This window comes from Oryctolagus cuniculus, chromosome 2 (assembly GCF_964237555.1).
Source record: "Oryctolagus cuniculus chromosome 2, mOryCun1.1, whole genome shotgun sequence".
In the NCBI taxonomy this organism is placed as follows: Eukaryota; Metazoa; Chordata; class Mammalia; order Lagomorpha; family Leporidae; genus Oryctolagus; species Oryctolagus cuniculus.
The window spans coordinates 100,443,944-100,465,380 of NC_091433.1; the positions used below are offsets into that span (position 1 = coordinate 100,443,944).

The window sequence follows — 21,437 nt, forward strand, 5'->3', positions numbered from 1 at the left end:
GCGAGAGAGAGGTCTTCCATCTGCTCATTCACTCCACAATTGCCCACAACAGCTGGAGCTGCGCCAATCTGAAGCCAGGAGCTTCCTCTGGGTCTCCCACACAGGTGCAGGGGCCTAAGGACTTGGGCCATCTTCTACTGCTTTCCCAGGCCATAGCAGAGAGCTGGATGGGAAGTGGGGCACCCAGGACTCGAACCGGTTCCCATATGGGATGGCGGCACTGCAGGTGGTAACTTTACCCACTATGCCACAGCGCCAGCACCTACTGAGCTTAGTAATGACAGCTCCAAGCCAGTCATGAAACAGAGGGCTAAAAATGTTCCCCTGTGGGAATGTAGACGGCTCACCCTCTTTGGAAACGATACGAAGGAGTAGAGCACCGTGACCACGGAAACCCGTGTGTGCGCAAGGAGACAAGCAGAAATGTCCACAGTGGCGTTGATGGTAGTAGCACAGTGCTGGACACAGCGTGAACACGTAGCAGTAGGGGCAAAATGTAGAAACTGTGGTGCTGTTGGACGTTCTTCTCCTGGGGTGCTGAACTGCAGTGAAAAGAAGGAAAACAGGGCTCTATGTTTGAACATAGGGAATGTCTCAAAGATAACGTTGTGTGAAGAAAGCAAATAGTGGGGCTAGCGCTGTGGTGCAGTGGGTTAACTCCCTGACCTGAAGTGCCGGCATCCCATATGGACGCCGGTTCTAGTCCCAGATGTTCCACTTCCGATCCAGCTCTCTGCTATGGCCTGGGAAAGCAGTAGAAGATGGGCCAAGTCCTTGGGCCCCTGCACCCACATGGGAGACCCGGAGGAAGCTCCTGGCTCCTGGCTTCAGATCGGTGCAGCTCGGCCATTGTGGCCAATTGGGGAGTGAACCAGCAGATGGAAGACCTCTCTCTCTCTCTTTCTGCCTTTTCCTCTCTCTGTGTAACTCTGACTTTCAAATAAATAAATAAACCTTAAGAAAAAAAAAGAAAGAATGCTCAGTGTACTAAGTATCCCTCCTGTCTGGTATTAACTGTACTCTGAATCCTTTACAAATTGAAATAATTAAACTTTGTTTCCTTTGAGATATAACCATAACCTGGACAGTTTTAGGGTAGCACCAGACAACCATTGTCCAACATCACATTAGCCAGAACGTCTGGGGCTGGAGGAAGTGGAAATACATAGAGAAATACTAGCTCAATATTTTTTCTTTATTTTGGACAGGCATAGTGGACAGTGAGAGAGAGAGACAGAGAGAAAGGTCTTCCTTTTTGCCATTGGTTCACCCTCCAATGGCCGGTGTGGCCAGCCCGCTGCAATGATCCGAAGCCAGGAGCCAGGTGCTTCTCCTGGTTTCCCATGCGGGTACAGGGCCCAAGGACCTGGGCCATCCTCCACTGCACTCCCGGGCCATAGCAGAGAGCTGACCTGGAAGAGGGGCAGCCGGGCCAGAATCCGGGGGCCCGACCAGGACTAGAACCCGGTTTGCCTGTGCTGCAGGCGGAGGATTAGCCTATTGAGCTGCGGTGCCAGCCTCTTTTATTCTTGAAGTATAACTGATCAAGACAGCAGATGGGTAGGGTTTTTCATTCAACATTTCAAGTATTGTATTCTATTCTCTTCTTGCTTGACTGGTGTTGAAGGAGAAGTCACATTTGGTTTTTATGTTTGCTCCCCTACATTGATAATTTTTTTCCTCTGACTATTTTTGGGGTTCCATGCCATCCCCCCTTTTTATTTTCTGCAATCTGAGTATAGTTGGGATGGGGTAGTGGCTTGTCTTGGTTTTCATTGTTATTTATTCCAGCTGGTGTTATCTGACCTAGATCTCTGGTGTGGTGTCTGAAATTAAGGGGGGGAGTTTCTATTGACAAGTGCTCAAGCTCAGAGACAGTTTACTCAGCTGAATCCAGTTTCCCAATGAGCCTATCAAATGATCCCTGTATTGCTGTTACATTGATTGATCTCTACTATTTCCTTTTTTTAAAAAAAAAAAAAAAGATTAATTTATTTATACATTTGAAAGGCAGAGTAACAGACAGAGAGAGAGAGAGAGGTGGGGGGGGGGGAGAGAAAGTCTTCTATCTACTGAGTGATTGCCCAAATGGTCACAGCAGCCGAGGCTAGGCCAGACAGAAGCCGGGGGCCAGGAGCTCCATCGAGGTCTCCCACATGGGTGACAGGGCCCACATTGCCTTCCCGGGTGCATTGGCAGAGAGCTAGATCAGAAGCAGAGCAGCAGGGACTCCAGCTCTGCCATGGGTGTCAGCGTCACAGTGGAATCTTAACAGAGTGTACTACAACACTGGCTCCCTCCACTATTTCCTTTTTTTTTTTTTTTTTTTTTTTTTTAGAATGTCCATCTGTCTGCTTAGATTATCACTTGCTCTTGCATGTTGTCTACTGCTTCTATTAGAGTCCATCCGATGTCCACCAACTGATGACTGGGTAAGGAAATTATGGTGTGTTTACACTATGGTATACTACTTAGCCATAAAAAAGGATGCAATCCTTTCTTTTGCAACAAAATGGATGTGACTGGAAGCCCTTATACTTAGTGAAACAAGCCAGTCCCCAAAAGACAAATACTACGTATTTTCCCTGATCTGTGGTAACTAATGGAGTACCAAAAATGTAATGCAAAGGAGTGAAACTGACATTTTGAGCTTCGATGATTGTTTACAGCCCTTGTCTCCACTGCTGAGGAACAGTGTTGTTTTCTTCATCCTATTTGTTCCCCTCATTACTTAGCATAGGGTTAATTTTATGAGTATAAAGTAATCTGAAAGTAGATCACTGTAAAAATGAAGGGGAGGTGGCGACTCTGTGGCACAGCGGGGTAAAGCCCTTTTGCCTGCAGCTCCTGTATCCCATATGGGAGCTGGTTCCAGTCTAGGCTGCTCCACTTCTGATCCAGCTCCCTGCTAATGTTCCCCGGAAAGCAACAGAAGATGGCCCAGGAGCTTGGGTCCCTACAATCACGTAAGAGATCTAGAAGAGGCTTCTGGCTCCTGGCTTCAGATCGGCACAGCTCCAGCCATTGTGACCATCTGAGGAGTGAACCCATGGATGGAAGACCTCTCTCTCGGTCTGGAACTCTGCCTTCCAAATAAATAAATCAATCTCTCTTTTCTTTTTCCTTTTCAAAGAAAATGGTATTAAGAGAGGAGACCTGTTAGGAGGTATTTAACTTATGAGCGCTCTACACCATGAATGGATTAACACCACTCTTGTGGGATGGGTCATTACAAAGAGGGGAGTCCAGCCTCTTTCTTCTCTCACACTGTGTTGCTCTTGCATCTTCTCCCCCGAGGTGACAGAGCATGAATGACCTCATCAGATCCCAGCATGTTCTCTTGGACTTCCACAATGGTGAGCCAAATATTTTCCTATTGTTCATAATTTACAATAGGTGGTATCCTATTGGAAGAAAATAGAAAATTGGTACCGGAAGTGGCACTAGTTTAACCAATACCCTCTATGTGGAAGAAACTTTGGAGTGGGTAATGGGTAGCGACTGGAAGAATTTGGAAGATCAGAGTAGAACAAGCCTAGGTGACCACAATGCTGCATTAAGTATCATTCTGGTGACAGCTTAGTAGAAGAAAAGAGCTATGGGGAAAGACTGGAAGTCCTTAAGGATTACATGAGAGACCACGATCATGGACAGCATAGGCCATTCTGATGAGCTCTCAGGTGGAACTGAGGAATGAAGTATTGGAAATTGAAGTAAAGCCCATCCTTGTTGCAAAGATCTTGGCAGAATTTTGTCCATGTCCTTGGACCTTGTGGAATGCAGAGCACTAAACTGATGAACTATGGCATCTGGTAAGAGAATTATCTAAGCAACAAAGCCTTCAGTCTACCGGTTGACTACTTTGAACCACACACAGTGAGATGCAAGTGGGAAGAACTGACTTAGGAAGGAATTTTTAATTAAAAGAGCAGTAGAATGGGAAGATTTGGAAATTTTGCAGCCTGGCCACATAAAACATGAAAAGGTGTGTTCAGGGGAGCAAAGCAGGGATGTGGCCAAGTGGCAGTTACCAAGTAGACAAGTGAACAGGAGGGAATCAAGGCAATGGGAGACTGACCTCAGAGGCATTTCAGAGATCCCTCGGGCTGGTCCTCCCAGCACTGGCTAAGCAATCTAGGAGCGCAGAATATCTCAGGGAAGGGACCTGGCTGCCCTCCATGGGCCTCCTGTGTTCTGGTGTAGTGTTCCTTGGCTGTCCCTGTCTTGGCTCGTTCAGACCTACTTATGACTTGGCCTGTGCTGTGGAAGGTACAATCGATAAGCCTTGGTGACATCCACGGTGTGCGGAAAGCAAGAACTGTGGGTCCATGGCTCCCTCGACTTAGATTTCACAGGATGCTGTGGGAAGGCAGGGGGCCCAGACAGAGACTTGTCTCAGGGCTAGAGCCACCACAGCGAGCTTCTACCAAGGCAATGCTTCAGGGACCTGTAAGAGTGGGGCCACTCCCAGACACCAGAGCCATAGAGTTACCACTGTGTGATGCCAGTCTTGGGGAGAGCTGCAGGCATGAGCTGAGCGAGCTGCTGGGTGGACTGAGCCTAACAAAGCTATAGGTGTGCCGGTGCCCGGATTCCGTACATGAATCCAAGGGGGCTGTTCTCCAGCCTTCAGATTTAATGCTGTTTTGCTGTTGAGTTGTGGACTTAGCTGGAACCAGTTATCTCTTTTGCCTTGCCTACTGCTCCTTTTCGGGATAGGAATGCCTTTCCTATGCCTGTCCCACCGCTCTGTTTTGGAAATGTCTTGACGTGCTTGCATCGGCTCGCAGCTGTAGGGCATTTGCTTTAGGATGAGGGTCACCTGTTATCTGATTTAGCTGAGGGCAGTTCCATTTCCAGTGACCCAACTCTTGGCTGGTAGAGCTGCCAGGGCTCTTCACAAGCTGACTTCTGCTGAAGCCCAGGCTTACCACATTGAAAGCCACTGCAGTTGCCTGGCCTGTTGGGTGTCCTTGATGGCAGATCACTGGGCAGAGCAGCCTTTAATAGGCCTGCCGCCTATCTTTACATTGCTTCTGATGCCTGACTTTCTCTTCCTCCTGGTTTTTGTTAAAGCAGACCAGAGGATGCAAGTCAAGGGGGTTCTCAAGTCCATTCTCTAATCTTTGGTGGCCTAAACTTGAAGTCTACAGTCACCGGCAGGTTCTGGTAGTGGTTTTTCTGTGAGGCAGGCAATGCCCATGAGGAAACCCATGTCCTCACTCTAAAGCTTTCTCTCCCTTTGTTTGGTCTGAAAGGGAGGTTTTGCCTGTTTACTGTGCCCATGGAGAAGTAAATTTAGCCATGGAATCATAATTTCAGCTTTCATTCTAGCTATTTTTGCTTTATTACAGAAAATGTTAGCCATCCCTTTTATAAGACATGTATTCTGGAAGAGGTCTTGTTACAGCTTTGCTGGGGGCAGGCAGGGAAGTAGGAGCAGCAAATCCCATTAGGGTGGGGGTGGAGCTGACACCTGTGGTTGGGCCATGGGGTCACCTGGCTTCAGCAATGGTGGCAGGGGGGCTAGAGCCTAGGATGGTGTCTGGGGTGTAGATTGTGCCACAGATAAGACTGCGCCATTTTACTAAGAGCTCTCTTCTACAATGCCCCCCTCCTCTCACTCTGCACCTTGCCCTTTGCCTGTTAACTACTCTCTTTTTTTTTTTTAGTAGTTTGCAGAATCAGTCTGAGAACCTCAACTCAATATCACTCAGTCTGAGTATCAAACTTTAATTATTATTCAAAACAATGGTAAATAAAAAAAAAGAACTTCAAAAAAAAAAAAAAGAGAGAGAGAGATTTAATTATTTATTTGAGAGGCAGAGGCAGAAGCAGAGGCAGAGAGAAAGAGATCTTCCATCCACTGATTCATTCCCCAAATGGCCGCAATAGCTGTAGCTGAGCCTCTCTGAAGTCAGGAACCAGGCGATTTTCTCCAGGTCTCCCAAGCCAGCAGAGGGGCCCAAGGACTTGTGGCATCTTCCACTGTTTCCCAGCCCATAGCAGAGAGCTAATTTGGAAGTAGAGCAGCTGGGTCTCGAACCGGCACCCGTATGGGATGCTGTGATTGCAGATGGCAGCGTTACCCGTAACGTTTTACGTCAGCCCGTAAAACAGCTTTTAATTTTTTTCTTACTGGAATTGGAAGTGGAAAGCGAGGCTGGTGTCAGCCATTTTCTTCTTGTAGTCTTCATTGAACCTCTCATTCTGGGCCACAGTGAAGTGGTGCTTCCAGTCTCCCACTGTCCCTGAAACACAGCCACGTGGGTGAGCGTTAATAGCTGCTGGAGGCATTTGTGTTTCCCTCCTCTCCTGTTTCTGTGCCATGATTTCTACTCCATCTTCTAGGAGGGGACAGTGTTGGGCAAAACAAGGCTCTTGCTATGCTGTCCCTCTCTTGCTCTTGTCTGAACTGTAGACAGGAAGAGCCTGTTCCCCACCAAGCCCCATTACTGGGGGAAGGACACCACTGTTGCAACAGCAGGCCTGGGAGGTTTCTGTCTCTCTCCTGGCCTCTTGCACATCACGGCACGGTGGGTGCTGGGACCATGGCTTCTATGCCATGAGCTGAGCAGAAGGACCCCTTCCTGGGAGGTCCCAGGTACAAGTCTGAAGTTGTAGAACTTGCTCCCACCCAGACCTCCACTTGCCATCCCACTTATCATCCCAGTGTTGCCTTTGTTACCACTGTCTGTTATCTCATGCATTTCTCATTTATTTTGCTTGTCAATAGAATATGATATCCGCGAGGGAAGGAATTTTTGTGTTTTGTTTGCTGCACCCACCAGTGCCTGGCACATAGTAGCCTCTCAGTAAGTATTTTTGGATACTTGAATCTGATAGCATATAGCCGTGTATAAACTAGATTGTTCACCACATCTGAGTTAGATTTCTGGAGGGAACGTGGGGCTACATGGTAGGATTTAGATACCAAACCTCACTGGCTGATAGGGGATTGTAAACATTGTTTTCATTTCTTCGGTGGTTTCTTAAATGCATCTTTTCCCAGAGTCCTCCATTACAGCCATTCTAATCCCAGGCATAGGAAAGACAGCTCCCCAATGGCTCTGAAGTGCTGCATCATTCTTTTAAGGTTAAGGCCAAAAGAAAACATAAGCAACCTTTTCTCATGAATGGAGAAATGGCGTGGTTCATAAATTTAGTAGGAATTGATGAATAGTTTGCCATTGGATTCTGCTTCATGACATCGAATGAGGTGTGATGGACAATTGTATCTAGAACTTTGTCATCTAGTTTCTTCCCAATAAATTCTGCCAGCTTCTGAATTTCCTGCTTTGGATTCTATGATGAAATTCAAAAGAAAAGACAAGATTGGCTATAAAATAATTAGTTCAAAAGATTATGAAAATGTATTAGGGATAGTAACCAGCAGCAATGTTACAAAGAAGTCTTCATTTGTAAATGCCCAACTGCCCAGAGAGGACTCAGTCTACCATGGTGGCCCATACTGTTTTCTTATAGTAATTGGAATTACTGGGAATTTTCCCCTGTAATATGTAAGCATCAGGTGGGTAGGGCTAGTGACACAAACAGTGGCTTTCGATGTCTATGAATGTATCACTGTGGGAATGCATTAAGGATTATTTCCCAAAGTCCTGCTCACTTAGTTATTGGAGGGAGGGGTCTTGGTGAGCTCAACATCTAATAGGGAGATTGCATAGACTCCCAGAAAGAACAGAGACTTTCCAGAGGTGCAGGGGCAGAACGTTTAAGATCTGACCCAGAGGTGACTGTATCCTATCCCTGTGACTGTTAGAGATCTCCCAGACCACAGCAATGATTTTAGTAAGAGGAAAGGAGAGGTTCATTCTTTGTGTGTGCGTATGCCCCAAAAGGCACTGATGGTTATTAATACCCAGTGCCCAGCATGGTCAGGGTCAGGTATTTGGGCATTCTGAGAGGAGCTCAGTTCATCCTGGAGGGCCCTGGAGCCCTGGGAAACTACTGTGGCTTTGGGAATCCATTGTCTGCAGGGCAGGGTGTGGGGAATGGAGGGGCTTACGCTGACCACTGTGTCCAGAGTGTGTCTCTGCTTCAAAGCCTTGAATGTTCAAAGTGCTTAATTAAATTGTCTTCATACAGACTTGGGATCAGAAAGAACGCTGAGAAGTGAACTCTGACCTACTGCCAGGGAACATCCCAGAACATGATCACAGAAATATTTAAAATGCTTTGAGAGACTATGAGGTTTCAATAAAATTTCTTCCTGGAACTCCTAACACAGGAGGATCTCCATGTTACCCACTCCCAGGACATACTCTACATCTCTGGTACTTCTATTACATATGCAATAGGCAAACAGAGTCTGTGTGAAGTTTCCTATTCTAAATTTAATAGGACTCTTTCTTCTATAACCCCCTTAGCCTGTCATATCTACTCAAAAAGAGCAAACTCTATGAATACACCTCTCACAACTATAATATTCTTTTATTGAGTGTCTATATGGGGGGACTTTAGATTAGACAACTCTCTGAACTGAAATAGTGCATATATCTGAAATGAATTCCTTCAGGACACAGGCAATGAGGGTCTGGTTTGCATGCTTTCCAGTCATTTACATTTGGTGCCCTTTGCAAGCATTTCCACACTTTTGTACCAGGAGTGGGTGATACAGCCAGTTTGTGAAGCACCTATTCAGTATCACAGTTTTTGATAATACATTTAAGAACAGAGGTGGTATTCTTTGTAGATCTCCATATTTAGTGGAGTCACAGAAGGTATCTGAGTAGACTATCCTTACAACAATCACAACCTCATTTAGTGCCCATACAGATCCTGGATTGCTGAGTATTATTATCTCTTTTTTTGCATATAAGAAATCTAAGTACCCAAGATGTTAAGTGTCTTTCCGAAGTATAGTTGATACTAGGTTGTACAGCCAGACGTGAATTCAAGAATTTTAATTGTTAGTATTTTCCATTCCATTGTCATTTCCTAAAGTGTTTGTTGAAACTATGTGGCTGTTTCTCAATGGTAATACAAAATGTGCTAGCATGACTTTTCCACCTAAACTGAGTTCTGAGAGACACAAGGAGGGAAGAGCGTCTTCTGTATTTGGCAACCATAGCCTGTAAGGTGCACCACCCCCCAGGGCACCAGGAAGCTAAGGGTGAGAGTTTGTAATGCATGAATTCATGATCTCCCCTGTGTACTTGGACACATGGGCAGCTGTGGCCAGTGAAACGCAGGAATGTTCTCTTCTCTGCTTCAACCTGAGTCCCCGATAGGGCCACTACTCATGACTTGTATGTTTTACCATCCACGGGAACACAGTGGGTGGCCCTGCCCTCACCTTCTTCATTTCTTCGTAGAAGAGGTAGAGAATGTTGTGTTGGTCTTTGGCTTTCCACCATCCTTTCACATGGTCATGCCAGGAGCCCCAGCACACTGGAAAGTGGGATGGAAAGCAAGGCAGTGAGTTACACAGGTTCAACCAACAGGTGTTGCATTGGAAGGAGAATCTCTGAAGGGGATCAGAGTGTTGTCTCAAAGGAGGCAGAGCCCCTGCGGACGTAGGGATGATTCACTCCTTTTAGGGCGCTTTAGGATTTTGAGGAAGGAAGGAAGGAAGGAAGGAAGCAAAGCTGAGTTCTCTTACCTTTCCCAGCCAGGAAATTCTCAAAGTATTCTTCCCATGTTCCTGGATCAGGAAGTCCTTTAGTCATTCTATGGAAATGATAATAGGATACCACAATGTCCTTGGCATTCCTTGCCACATAGATGATCTGCAAATATGGAAGGGAGAGAAGAAACAAAAGAGGATGAAATCCATGTCCGTACTCTCATTGCCAACAGTCACACAGGGGTGGATACAGTTCTGGCAGACATTTGTTCTGGTGCTTCTTACAGCCATCCTGCCTTTTTTTGTTCTTTTTCTTATTACATTAGTTGGCCACCATGGGCGGATCTGAAGCCAGGAGCCAGGAGCTTCTTCCAGGTCTCCCACGTGAGTACAGGGGTTCAAGGACCAGGCCATCCTCTGCTGTCCTCCCAGGCCACAGCAGAAGCCTGGATCAGAAGTGGAACAGCCGTGACGGGAACCACTGTGCACATGGATGCTGGTATCCCAGTCGGCGGCCCCACCCACTCTGCCACAGAGTTGGCCCCAACCATCCTGGCTTTTGTGAGAGAGGAAAAGCATTCCTATCAATTTGCATATGGATTACTGTGAAGAGGTAGAGCTTTTTTTTTTTTTTTTTTTAAATTTTACTTAAGTTATACAAGTTCCATTTCATGTATTTCATATATAGAGATGTAGGAACATAGTGACACTTTTCCTCACCCTCTTTCCAGCTCATGCTCCATCGCTTCTTCCTCCTCTGTCTCACATTCCCACTCTTAATTTCTACAAAGTTATATCTTTAGTTTATTTAACAACTGTATAGTTAACCCTACGCTTATTAAAAGAGTTTGACAGGCCGGCGCCGCGGCTCACTAGGCTAATCCTCCGCCTAGCGGCGCCGGCACACCAGGTTCTAGTCCCGGTCGGGGCGCCGGATTCTGTCCCGGTTGCCCCTCTTCCAGGCCAGCCCTATGCTGTGGCCAGGGAGTGCAGTGGAGGATGGCCCAGGTGCTTGGGCCCTGCACCCCATGGGAGACCAGGAAAAGCACCTGGCTCCTGGCTCCTGCCATCGGATCAGCGCGGTGCGCCGGCCGCAGCGCGCCAACCGCGGTGGCCATTGGAGGGTGAACCAACGGCAAAGGAAGACCTTTCTCTCTGTCTCTCTCTCTCACTGTCCACTCTGCCTGTCAAAAAAAAAAAAAAAAAAAATTAAAAAAAAAAAAAAAAGAGTTTGACAAATGGCATAATAAGAAAAAAAAAACAGTGTTTCTCAATGAAGAGACATGAGTTGTAAATGATCATTAAGTTTCAAAATGTGTATTTCACTGAAAAATATTAAATTTCAGTACTCCATTAGTTACCTTGGATCTGGGAAATCATATGACATCTGTCTTTTTGGGACTGGCTTATTTCACTAAGTAAACTGGTTTTCAATTGTATCCATTTTGTTGCAAAAGACAGGATTTCTTTTTTTTTTTTATAGCTGAGTAGTACTCCATAGTGTATATATAGCATAATTTCTTTATCCAGTCAACAGTTGATGGCCAGCTGAGTTGATTCCATATGCTACCTATTGTGAATTGTGCTCCAGTGAACATGGGGGTATAGATAACTCTTTCATATCCTGATTTCTTTTGGTTTGAGTAAATTCCCAGGAGTAGGATGGCTGGATCATATGGTAGGTCTATATTTAGCTTTCTGAGTTATCTCCATTTTGTGTTCCACAATGGCTGCCCCAATTTACATTCCCACCAGCAGTGGATTAGGGTACCTTTTTCCCCACATCCTTGCCAGCATCTGTTGTTTGTTGATTTCTGTATGAAAGGCATTCTACGTGGAGTGAGGTGAAGCCTCACTGTGGTTTTGATTTGCATTTCCCTGATGGCTAGTGATCCTGAGCATTTTCTCAAGGTCTGTTGGCCATTTGGATTTCCTGGCTTGAAAAATGCCTGTTCAAGTCCTTTGCCCATTAAGGAGGTGGATTTTTTTTTTTTTGAACAGGCAAAATGTTTTAAGAGGAAGGATGTGGAGGACTAAGATTGTTCTAAAGAGTACAGCCGTGAGTCCCTTTTGCTCATTACCTTACAGTTGTTCTCTAGGAAGGATGGTGGCAGCAACTCGATGGGAAGATGTGTTTTCAGGTTCCGTGGTGAGGGCATTGCATTAGCTTGTTCCAAACCTGAAAAAGTAGTTTATAATAATTTCCTACTATTTTTCTATTTGCTTCAAACAGGGAGCAAAACTACCTGGGGAGCAATGCCAGGCAGCCACAGAGTCCTGGAACTATTGTCTTTGATCTGAGGGAAGACATGTAGCATATCAGTAGACTTCTTGCCTAGAACAATTCCTAGCAAATACAACCAACCCGATAAATAAGAAACTAAAATTTCAGACCCTCTCACTGTTATTATCTAATAAGTGTTCATCTTTGTGAACTGTGACTAATTTATAACTACAAAATCAATATTTAAGTTACTTCTGCATAAAGAGGAAATCATTTAGGAAATTCTGTAGTATAGCAATGGCCAGACTCAAGGCTGGGGCCTGGCATTGGTGGCACACTGGGTCAAGCCGTGGTGTGCCATGTCAGCATCCCATTTCAGCACTGGTTCTAGTCTAGTTGCACTGCTTCTGATTGAACTCACTGATTATGTGTCTGGGAAAGCAGGGGAAGATGGCCTGAGTGCTTGGGCTCCTGCCACCCATGTGGGAGATTCTTAGATGGAGTTCCAGGCTCCTGGCTTTGGCCTGGCCGAATCCTGGTTATTGGATCATTTAAGGAGTGAACAGCAGATGGACGATCTTCCTGTCTCTGTTTCTCTGTCTCCCTGTAACTGTTCTTCAATTAAATACTCATTAAAAAAAAGACAAAGCAACAAAATCCATCAATGAGTGCCTATAATTTTGCGAGGTGCAATTTAATCATAAAACCCCTAAGGGTATGTCCAGAAACATAGTCAAGTGTGGCTATTGGATACTCACCAGATCCTACGGAAGGCATTATCCACTCGATGACAGGAAACCGTATATGAGTGGGTGCTCGTTTACTCATCTCAACGTCACCTTCATTTTGTATTAGGTCCACTATCTCCTGAGTCCATGTTGTTCCTAATTCCACATAGAAGATGCAGATGCAGAGACAGTTAGAGTACTATATTCTTTAAATTGTGATAAAATACTTTGCTAGAACATCTACATGAATTTGAAAGCCATGTTTATAGAAATGGAATTCAGAAAACATCCTTTCTTATTTATACCATGAGTTACCATGACATGAATTTTTATACAAATACTCCATTCATGAGTGGGCATTAGATTGATGATATGCAATTATTTTTTTCTATCACGACCTTTAATTTGGGTTGTTGGCCTGTTGATCTAGCTGTGTGGTAAACAATTATGATCTCCTGTGGAGTAAAGACTGTGGTTTCAAATTCTTTTCCCTAAGCACAGTGTATGAAGTTTTCGCTTCAGAGCCAGCAGATGTTGGCTGAGTGAATGAATGATTAGTGCCTGGGCTTACTATATGCCACTAACCTTTAGTATCCATTTTCACTCTTTTCTCTGTTTTCTCCTTATCTCAGCAGTAGAAAGGCAAAAATGTGCATTCCCTAGACTCCCTCCTTTGCCACAAAGATTCTGAATGCTATTTCTTTTTTTTTGAATTCTACCTTTTTATATAATAATTTCTGCATTTTACAAAAATTTTATTTAAGTTATACAAGTTTCATATATACAGATTTAGGAAGATAGTGACATAGTGACACTCGCCCCTACCTTACCTTCTGCCTACTCTCCAACCCTTCCTCCCCCACCTCGCATTCCCACTTTTAATTTTATCATGATCTATTTTCAGTGTACTTAACAATCATACAGTTAACCTTCTCTAAGTAAAAGAGTTCAACAAACAGTATGAAGAGAGAAAACAAACAAACAAACAAACAAAGAGTCCTGCTAATGAGAGGAATTAGGCTGAGATCTGGAAGGCAGAAGCAAAATAGAGCTCATCCTGCCCAGTGTAGTGGCTGCTGGTGGCACCAACAACACTTTGGTAGAGGTCATTCCACATTCCACAGCCCTTCTCTAACCGCAGGAAGCTGCACCACCACTGCCATGGTGGTCAGAGGAAGAAGGCCCCCCCACTCCGCAGCTTAGGCTGTAACCAGATGTGCTCACAGGTGAGGATGTTGGGTTGTTCTAGGATGGATTTCTTTTTTTTAAATACTCTCTTATTCCTATTAAATTAGCTCTTTTCAGATTAGTACTAGCAAGTTCTAATTTTTAGTACGGGTTGTGTATCTCTTCTCTGAAATACTTGGGACCAGACGTATTTTGGAGTCCAAGTTTTTCTGGATTTTGTAGTAGTCGCACAAGCATAATGAGATAACACAGGGATGAGAACCAAGGCTAAATATGACCTTCATTTAGGTTTTATAAACTTTAACTACACAGCCTGAAGGGAGCAGTGCACAGGATGTGTAACAACACTGTCACGATGTCCTACGTGCGACACTGTGTTGGCACTGACAAGGCTTCAGATTGTGCAGTGTTTAGGACTTCAGATTAGGGATGCTCAGACTACACTGTGCTAAGTCAAGATGGAAACACGTACTTTCCATTTATTTTTAAATTTCCTATGAACTATTTGCTAGTAAAAAACTGTTTGGTAATAAGTGTTTTTATGCTCAAAATCTAAAAGTAACCTTAGACCTCAGCTGAACTTTGTGCTCCCAGACTTATATATCAGGACCAAAACTTGCTTAGCCACCTACTCAGAGGACTCTGGAGTCATTGCACCTAGTTGGGGTGATTACTCTGAATCTGGCCCTAGGCTGTGATGAGGGATGTTCATGTGTCAGTGGGGCTTCAGGGTGCATCAGTGACTGCTCAAGTCACTCTCCAGGGCTTAGTGATTTTATGACTGTTTTCCTTGCTTCTGCCCATAGTATTTCTTTCTTTCTTTCTTTTTAAGGACAGGGTGGATTGTTTTTGTCATTTATACTTATCTCTTCCCTCTAATAAAAAAATCTTCATTCATATATAAGAGTTTAATGATGATTAAATATTACATTGGCTGAAAAAATTTTTATTCTTGATGCTTTTTGAATTGTTTAAACCCCATTTATTCCACGAAAAGTAAATGAATCAAATCTTAAGGCTTGCACTTGGCAGGTAGAATGAAAGATTACACAAAGTACTGAGAGTGGGTATTTGGCCCAGTGGTCAGGCTGCTGCATGTCCCTCATTGGTGTGAGCACCTGATTCACTTGCTGGCCCTGGCCCCGACTCCTGCCCGTGCATCCCCTGGGAGGCAGTGGCGGTGCTGGCTGGCGTGATTGAGTTCTTGCCTCCCGCATGGGAGAGGTGAATTGAGGTCCTGGCCCTGGCTCCAGCCCCTGCCCACGGCTACTGCAGACATTCGGGGGATGAAGCAGTGGTGATTCGAGCTCTCTAGGCAGCTCTGTTTTTCTCTCTGCCTCTCAAATGAGGAAGTAAATGGAAACCACAACACTGAACTGAAATGATATTCAAGCAGAGTTGTGGATGAATTTAAGCCGTGTTCTTTGCTTGTGGCAAAACTCGCAAAACTAGTGGCAAATTCCTAGATTATTCTTAGGTGTTTAAATTTTAACTGAAAAGTGATCCCTGGTAGGAATTTGGAAAACGTTATGCTGAGTGAAATAAGCCAGTCCCAAAGGGACAAATATCATATGTTCTCACTGATCGGTGACAACTAACTGAGCACCAAAAAGGAAACCTGTTAAAGTGAAATAAATGAACACTACGAGAAATGGTGACTTGATCAGCCCTTGCCCTGACTGTTGATGAACAACTTAATACGTTATCCCTCTTAGTATTTTTTATGTTTGTTCTACTTAATACTTTTGGTTGAATACTGTAATCAATATACAGTTATTCTTAAGTGTTGAAACTTAACTGAAAAGTGATTGCTGGTAAATATAAGAGTGGGAATAAGAGAAGGAAGAGATGTTCAATTTCGGACATGCTCAAGCTGACTTGCCCCAAACGGTAGAGTTAGAAACATACCAGGGGATTCCAATTCAATCCCATCAAGGTGGCATGTACCAAAACCATCTCACTAGTCCAAGTGATCAATTTCTGTTCACAATTGATCATAATGATAGGACTAAGAGCCAAAGGGATCACATAAACAAGACTAGTGTCTGCAAATATTAACTGATAGAATAAAAAAGGGAGAGAATGATCCAACATGGGAAACGAGATACACAGCAGACTCATAGAATGGCAGATGTCCTAAACAGCACTCTGGCCTCAGAATCAGCCCTTAAGGCATGTGGATCCGGCTGAAAAGCCCATGAGAGTATTTCAGGCATGGAAAGCCAAGACACTCTGGCAAAAAAAAAAAAACAAAAAAAAACAAAAAGAAAAACAAAAAACAAACAAACCTAAATGAAAGATCTCTGCGAGTGAGATCCCAGTGGAAAGAACAGGTCATCAAAGAAGGAGGTACCTTTCTCTGAAGGGAGGAGAGAACTTCCATTCTGACTACGACCTTGTCTAAATATGATCAGAGTCGGTGAACTCAAAAGGCTTCCATAGCCTTGGCAACTCATGACAAGAGCCTTGGGTGATTACTGATGCCATAAACAAGAGTGTCAGTTTGTTAAGTCAACAACAGGAGTCACTGTGCACTTGCTCCTCATGTAGGATCTCTGTGCTTAATGTGCTGTACATTGTGATTTAATGCTATAACTAGTACTGAAAACAGTATTTTTCACTTTGTGTTTCTATGTGGGTGCAAACTGTTGAAATCTTTACTTAATATATGCTAAACTGATCTTCTGTATATAAAGAGAATTGAAAATGAATCTTGATGTCAGTGGAAGGGGAGAGGGAGCAGGAAAGGGGAGGGTTGCGGGTGGGAGAGAAGGTATGGGGGGAAGCCATTGTACTCCATAAGCTGTACTTTGGAAATTTATATTCATTAAATAAAATTAAAAAAAAATCTAGTGACAAAAACTAGTGGCAAAAAAACTAGTAAAACTAGTTGCAAAAACTTTGCTAATTTTCAGATTGACATTTAGAAAAATTTGATCCTGAATAGAATCCTGACGAGTAAGACTGTTACATCAGGACCAACATGAACCACTGGACAAGGTCTCTGTTGGCCTGCACATTCTTCTGTTAGGATATTGAGAGAGATGTAACCTCCTATGGAGGTTTGAACACAATCTCAGAAAAGACTGAGGTTGGCTTTCTCTCTGTCCCTAGCTCTGTGTGTGTGTGTGTGTGTGTGTGTGTGTGTGCAAAAGGGCTCCTTGACAGAAAACCTTCTTCCCTCACTGAATCCTTCACTTACTTTCCTAACTCTTCTTCCCCGTCCCTGCCAGCTCCTCCACCTACCTGCTTTAGGATAGGTAGAAATCAGCAGGTCATCAGGCTTGGCTTGGAAGTTCCAGATCAGATCCCAGGCGTCACAGGTGGCTGTGGGTAGAAGAATTCCTCTCATGTAGTCAACAGTTATGCGTGGTGTTTCATCAAATTTTGAATTCTCTGCCATGGGTATTAGAAGTTGCGATCTTGTCCTGGTAAAATGTTACAGCACAGGGCTGTATTTTTGATGTCGTGCAGATAATGCAACACTCAGAATACCAGTCCAACTGGGAACAGCCTGGTGCCGGCCAGTAGAAAGCAAGCAAGCCACTGAATGCCAGAGGGCTGCTTCCTAATCTAGTCCTTAGGACTTTTCCTGCTGAGCGCCTGCCCCTCCCACAGGCTGTGACGTCACCAGGGAGGTGTTCGCAGATCCTGAGTGAGGATAGGGTCCTGTCCCAGTGGTGCTCTCCCTGGCCTGTTACTGGTGTTTACGTTGTCTGTATCCCATGTCTGTAAAAACAGTTCCCAAGTCTGTCATTCATGGTTTTCTTTGGGAATTCTGAGCAATTGAATTGTAGGGCACTTGCCTGTGGGATGACAGATGACTCAGTGACCTCTCTGAAGGCTGCGGGGCCTTTGCCTTGGGCTGTGCAGGGTCCGGACCTTGATCTGTACTTTCCAGACCAACAGCTGACAGGGTCAATTTTGTTACAGAGCAGAATACATCGTGGGCCACTGGAGAAGTTCCCTTCCTTCTGTAGGTTATTGCTGAATGTCGGTAGGGATCTCATCCCAGCCAGGAAAGCACACACATCTCGGGTACAGCAGAAATGGATGCAGAAAACTCCAGCCTGAACAGAAGACAAGTGGTGGCGTTAGAAATGCACACCGTGGCACAGTAGGTAAAGCCGCTGCCTGCAGTGCTGGCATCCCATATGGGCACCGGTTCGAGACCTGGCTGCTCTACTTCTGATCCAGCTCTCTGCTCTGGTCTGGGAAAGCAGTAGAAGATGGCCCACGTCCTTGGGTCCCTAAACCCATGTGGAAGACCTGGAGGAAGCTCCTGGCTTGTGGCTTCAGATTGGTGCAGCTCTGGCTGTTGCAGCCAGTTGGGGAGTGAACCAGCAGATGGAAGACCTCTCTCTCTCTCCCCCCACCACCTCTTCTTCTCTCTCTGTGTAATTCTTTCAAATACATAAATAAATCTTAAAAAAACAAACGCATACTGCCCCCCTGCAGAATCCTCTCCCACTGAACCTCAATGGAACAGCTGCCTTCACCAGCATCTCCTATCTCCTTACTTGGGGCGGCGTTCTTGCATCCAAAGCAGCTGCTGAACTTGAGCCAAGTATCAGGTTTTGCTTGTGACCTTGTTAACCTGTTCTTTCTCTTTCATCACACAAAGGCATGTGAAACAGGGCCAGGCTGCCATCTTATGGTCTCACTGTGCACCAGCTGTATGCCAGGTGTGGCGTCCTGTCATCTATGGAGACAACGAAACAGACAATTGGGGAAGTGAGTCCTTTGGGCCCTGATTGTGTGGGGACTGGGTGAGCCCAGGCTGCGCTGGCTGGTCTGCTTGCCTTCAAGGTCTGCGCCATCTCCTCGGTGTTGCTGAGTCTCCCTGCGTTGCCACTTCCCGCTATATTGCCAGCGCGGAGGAGATAACCCAGTGCACTTAGTGCTTGCCACAGGGCACTGTCCTCTAAATTGTGGCTCTAATAATAAGGGATGACCAGACTTCGCTGTTGTTCTCGGCCCATGTTCTGAATGCGAGCTCGGAGAAGACACTTCTTTGGTTTTCCCTGTTGGGGTGGGTGGACATTGGGGTCAGAGATTGCCAGCTGGGGTCTGGCATTCAAATGCAGTTTATTTGTAACTGGTTTCTTTCCCAACTTCCTTTACACAGATTGCCTTTTGGCCACTCTGTGTGCCCTACGCTATTGCAGGGGGAGGAGGCAGGACGATGAAGCTCAAGGAATCGCATTCGTTACTCCTTGCTGCTCTATCAGCTGCTGAGATTGGTGTTAGCTGTGAATGTTTCATAAAGTGAAGCAGGGGGCCTGGCGATCTTTAATGTGGGAAAGGCCCTTAAAACAGAAATCAAAAAGAGAAATCAACCTAAATCCTTAGATTCTCAAAAAGAATCAAATAAAGGGTCATGTAGAGCTGCCAGATTTAGCAAATACAAATACAGGATGCCAGGTGAAATTTGAATTTCCGATAAATAATGAATTCACTTTTTAAAAAGGAATTCTTTATTTTATTTGAAAGTCAAAGTTACACACAGAGAGCAGGAAAAGCAGAGCGAGAGAGAGGTCTTCCATCTGCTCATTCACTCCACAATTGCCCACAACAGCTGGAGCTGCGCCAATCTGAAGCCAGGAGCTTCCTCTGGGTCTCCCACACAGGTGCAGGGGCCTAAGGACTTGGGCCATCTTCTACTGCTTTCCCAGGCCATAGCAGAGAGCTGGATGGGAAGTGGAGCAGCTGGGACTTGAACCAGCGCCCATATGGGATGCCCGCCCTGCAGTTGGTGGCTTTACCTGCTATGCCACTGTGCCAGCCTTTGAATTCACTGTTATTATATGCATGTCCCATGCAATATTTGGAGTATGTTTTTCAGTTTAAAAGTCATTGTTTATCTGAAATACCAGTGTAACTGGGAGGCTTGTATTTTAGTTGGCAAGCCTAAGCAAGGGAGAAGTTGCTCCAAAACAAAACAGAAACTTCTGGAAGCCAGTGAGTGGACTTAGGAACATGACTGAACCAGGAAGCTCTTGAGACTTGTACGTGAGCAGAGGAAGCACCAGTCTCTTTTCCACTGCCTTGTGGGGAAATGTGTGCTGTTTGTACTGTCAGTTTTGGCTTCTCTGGTGAGTTTTCCAGCTTATTCTGTGGCTACAGCTCCACTTGAGGGGTGAGGAGATGGTCATGAAGTCTTCACTGTGATCAGAGCAGTGACACAGGGACTCCTGTCTGGGGCAGTTTCTTCTGTGAAGTGGCTGTTCCCCGCCTTTCTTCCATGCCAGCTCTCAGGGCTAGCATGGGACTCTCCCTGCTTCCCCCACAAAAACAAGTGCAGTTTTTAGGCTTTGATGTTAACAAAGCAGAGCCAGGGGTGGACATACTGGCTTGGGCATTTTACTGACCTCTATTTCCCAGTTTCCCTGCCGAGTGTCTTCAAACCTGCATGTACCTCCCAGACCAGACTTTAACTGCCTTCAGAGACTGGAAAGAGACGGGTCAGCACTGACAATGGCAAGAAGGGATGCAGACGTAGAACACAGAGTCTTGGATCACTGAGGAAGACCCCCAGAGGATAAGTGGGCAGGGGGCCTACTGTTTGGTCTCTGAAGGATCCTTGGACTGCTGCAGCAGGAAGACACAGCCTTTGCTCTCAGGGGATTTGCACTCTGATGCAGACTCATTTGTAAACAAGCAATTAGAAGCCAGAACAAATTTCCCTTAATGGAGGTGTGAACAGGATTTGGGGGGAAGCACCAAAGTCAACCCGGAATCAGGGGAGATCTCCCAGGAGAGAGGCCCCCATAAACCCAAGGCTGTCAGGAGGAGCTGGGGCTGGCCAAGTGGATGAGGGAGGCAGGGTGACCTCGGCAGAGGAGCCACCTGTGTACACACATGGACACAAGGTGTGCTCAGGGAGTGACAGAGTGAAGGGCAGAGGAAGAGGAGGGCAGGAGGGAAGTGTTAGAAGACCGTCGGGGCTGCAGAGGAGCTGAAGCTAGACACTGTGTAGGTAGGGGCAGCCACGGAAGGGTTTGGAACCCAGGAGCAAAAGTCCCCTTTCATCGTCCTGGGAAGTTGTGTCCTGAATTTCCAGATTGAGAGGTGGAAGCTTAGAGATGTAAAATAAGGGTGTCCACTTCGGAGAGTCGACAGTCAAGGAGGACTGGACTCCATCTGTGTCTGACGGCAGCGTCCAGCCACTCCCCATTCCACAGAGCTCTACAATCTGGACGGGAAGCGTATCGAAGGAGGTGGCTTCCCAGCTTCCATACCCTGCTGAAGGAGGTCTACTAAGGAGTGGGCTGGCCTCGGTGCTGGGTGTTTCCTACCTGCAGGGAGATGAGCCACGTCCTTCAGCCCCTTGCCCATGCTGTGCGTCTCCACAGCTCTACTATGCAAGCTCACAGTTAAGACAGTGAAGTCAATTTTATGTTTTAGAAAGATTTGAAGCAAAGCTCAGCATTGACATGTTAACTCCCAGTTGTCTAGAATGTTTGAGGAGGGAACTCTGTAACTCATATGTTGGGGGTGGGGTGGGGTTGTGCTTTCTAGCAGGACAAATAAAATGAAAGCCTTTGCAAAATGTGGATTCAGAATGTCTTTGCAGGTTGAGATAGCTGTAAGTCATGCACACCACATGACAGTTAACACTAGCTGCTCCACCAGTGTTAAAGTCAGCAACAGTCACATCTGGATCCCTGGCAAGGGATGTGATTGTATTGGCATTGGTTTAAAAAAAAAA

At 45.5% G+C, this 21,437-nt stretch overlaps 1 protein-coding gene and 1 long non-coding RNA gene across 13 annotated transcripts in view; one reads left to right on the forward strand and one right to left on the reverse strand.

Annotated features, from left to right (window-relative positions):
* The window catches only part of LOC103346696 (uncharacterized), an 89,459-nt gene extending 77,519 nt beyond the window's left edge, over positions 1-11,940 (forward strand). For all 12 annotated transcript variants that reach the window (XR_011386430.1, XR_011386431.1, XR_011386425.1 and 9 more), the window contains 3 exons: positions 3,298-3,356; positions 6,737-6,815; positions 9,913-11,940. This is a non-coding gene — a long non-coding RNA (uncharacterized lncRNA). The remainder of the gene's footprint in view (positions 1-3,297; positions 3,357-6,736; positions 6,816-9,912) is intronic.
* Positions 5,799-17,129, reverse strand: LOC138842997 (sulfotransferase 1C4-like). Its single transcript, XM_008252984.4, has 7 exons — positions 16,973-17,129; positions 12,569-12,694; positions 11,668-11,765; positions 9,623-9,749; positions 9,317-9,411; positions 7,125-7,305; positions 5,799-6,251 (listed from the first exon to the last, which is right to left on the reverse strand). The coding sequence occupies exons 1-7, from the start codon at positions 17,127-17,129 to the stop codon at positions 6,136-6,138; spliced, it is 900 nt and encodes a 299-aa protein (XP_008251206.2). The 3' UTR covers positions 5,799-6,135.
* Positions 17,130-21,437: the final 4,308 nt, after the last annotated feature.

Coding starts and splice junctions, on each gene's coding strand:
- LOC138842997 (XM_008252984.4), bottom strand. CDS start 17,129: ATGGCAGAGAATTCAAAATTTGATGAAACACCACGCATAACTGTTGAC. Junction 9,750..11,667: donor TCCTAGAGAACAACTGTAAG/GTAATGAGCAAA, acceptor CCATATTTGCAG/ATCATCTATGTGGCAAGGAA. Junction 6,252..7,124: donor TTCTCCATTCATGAGAAAAG/GTTGCTTATGTT, acceptor GCTGTGTTTCAG/GGACAGTGGGAGACTGGAAG.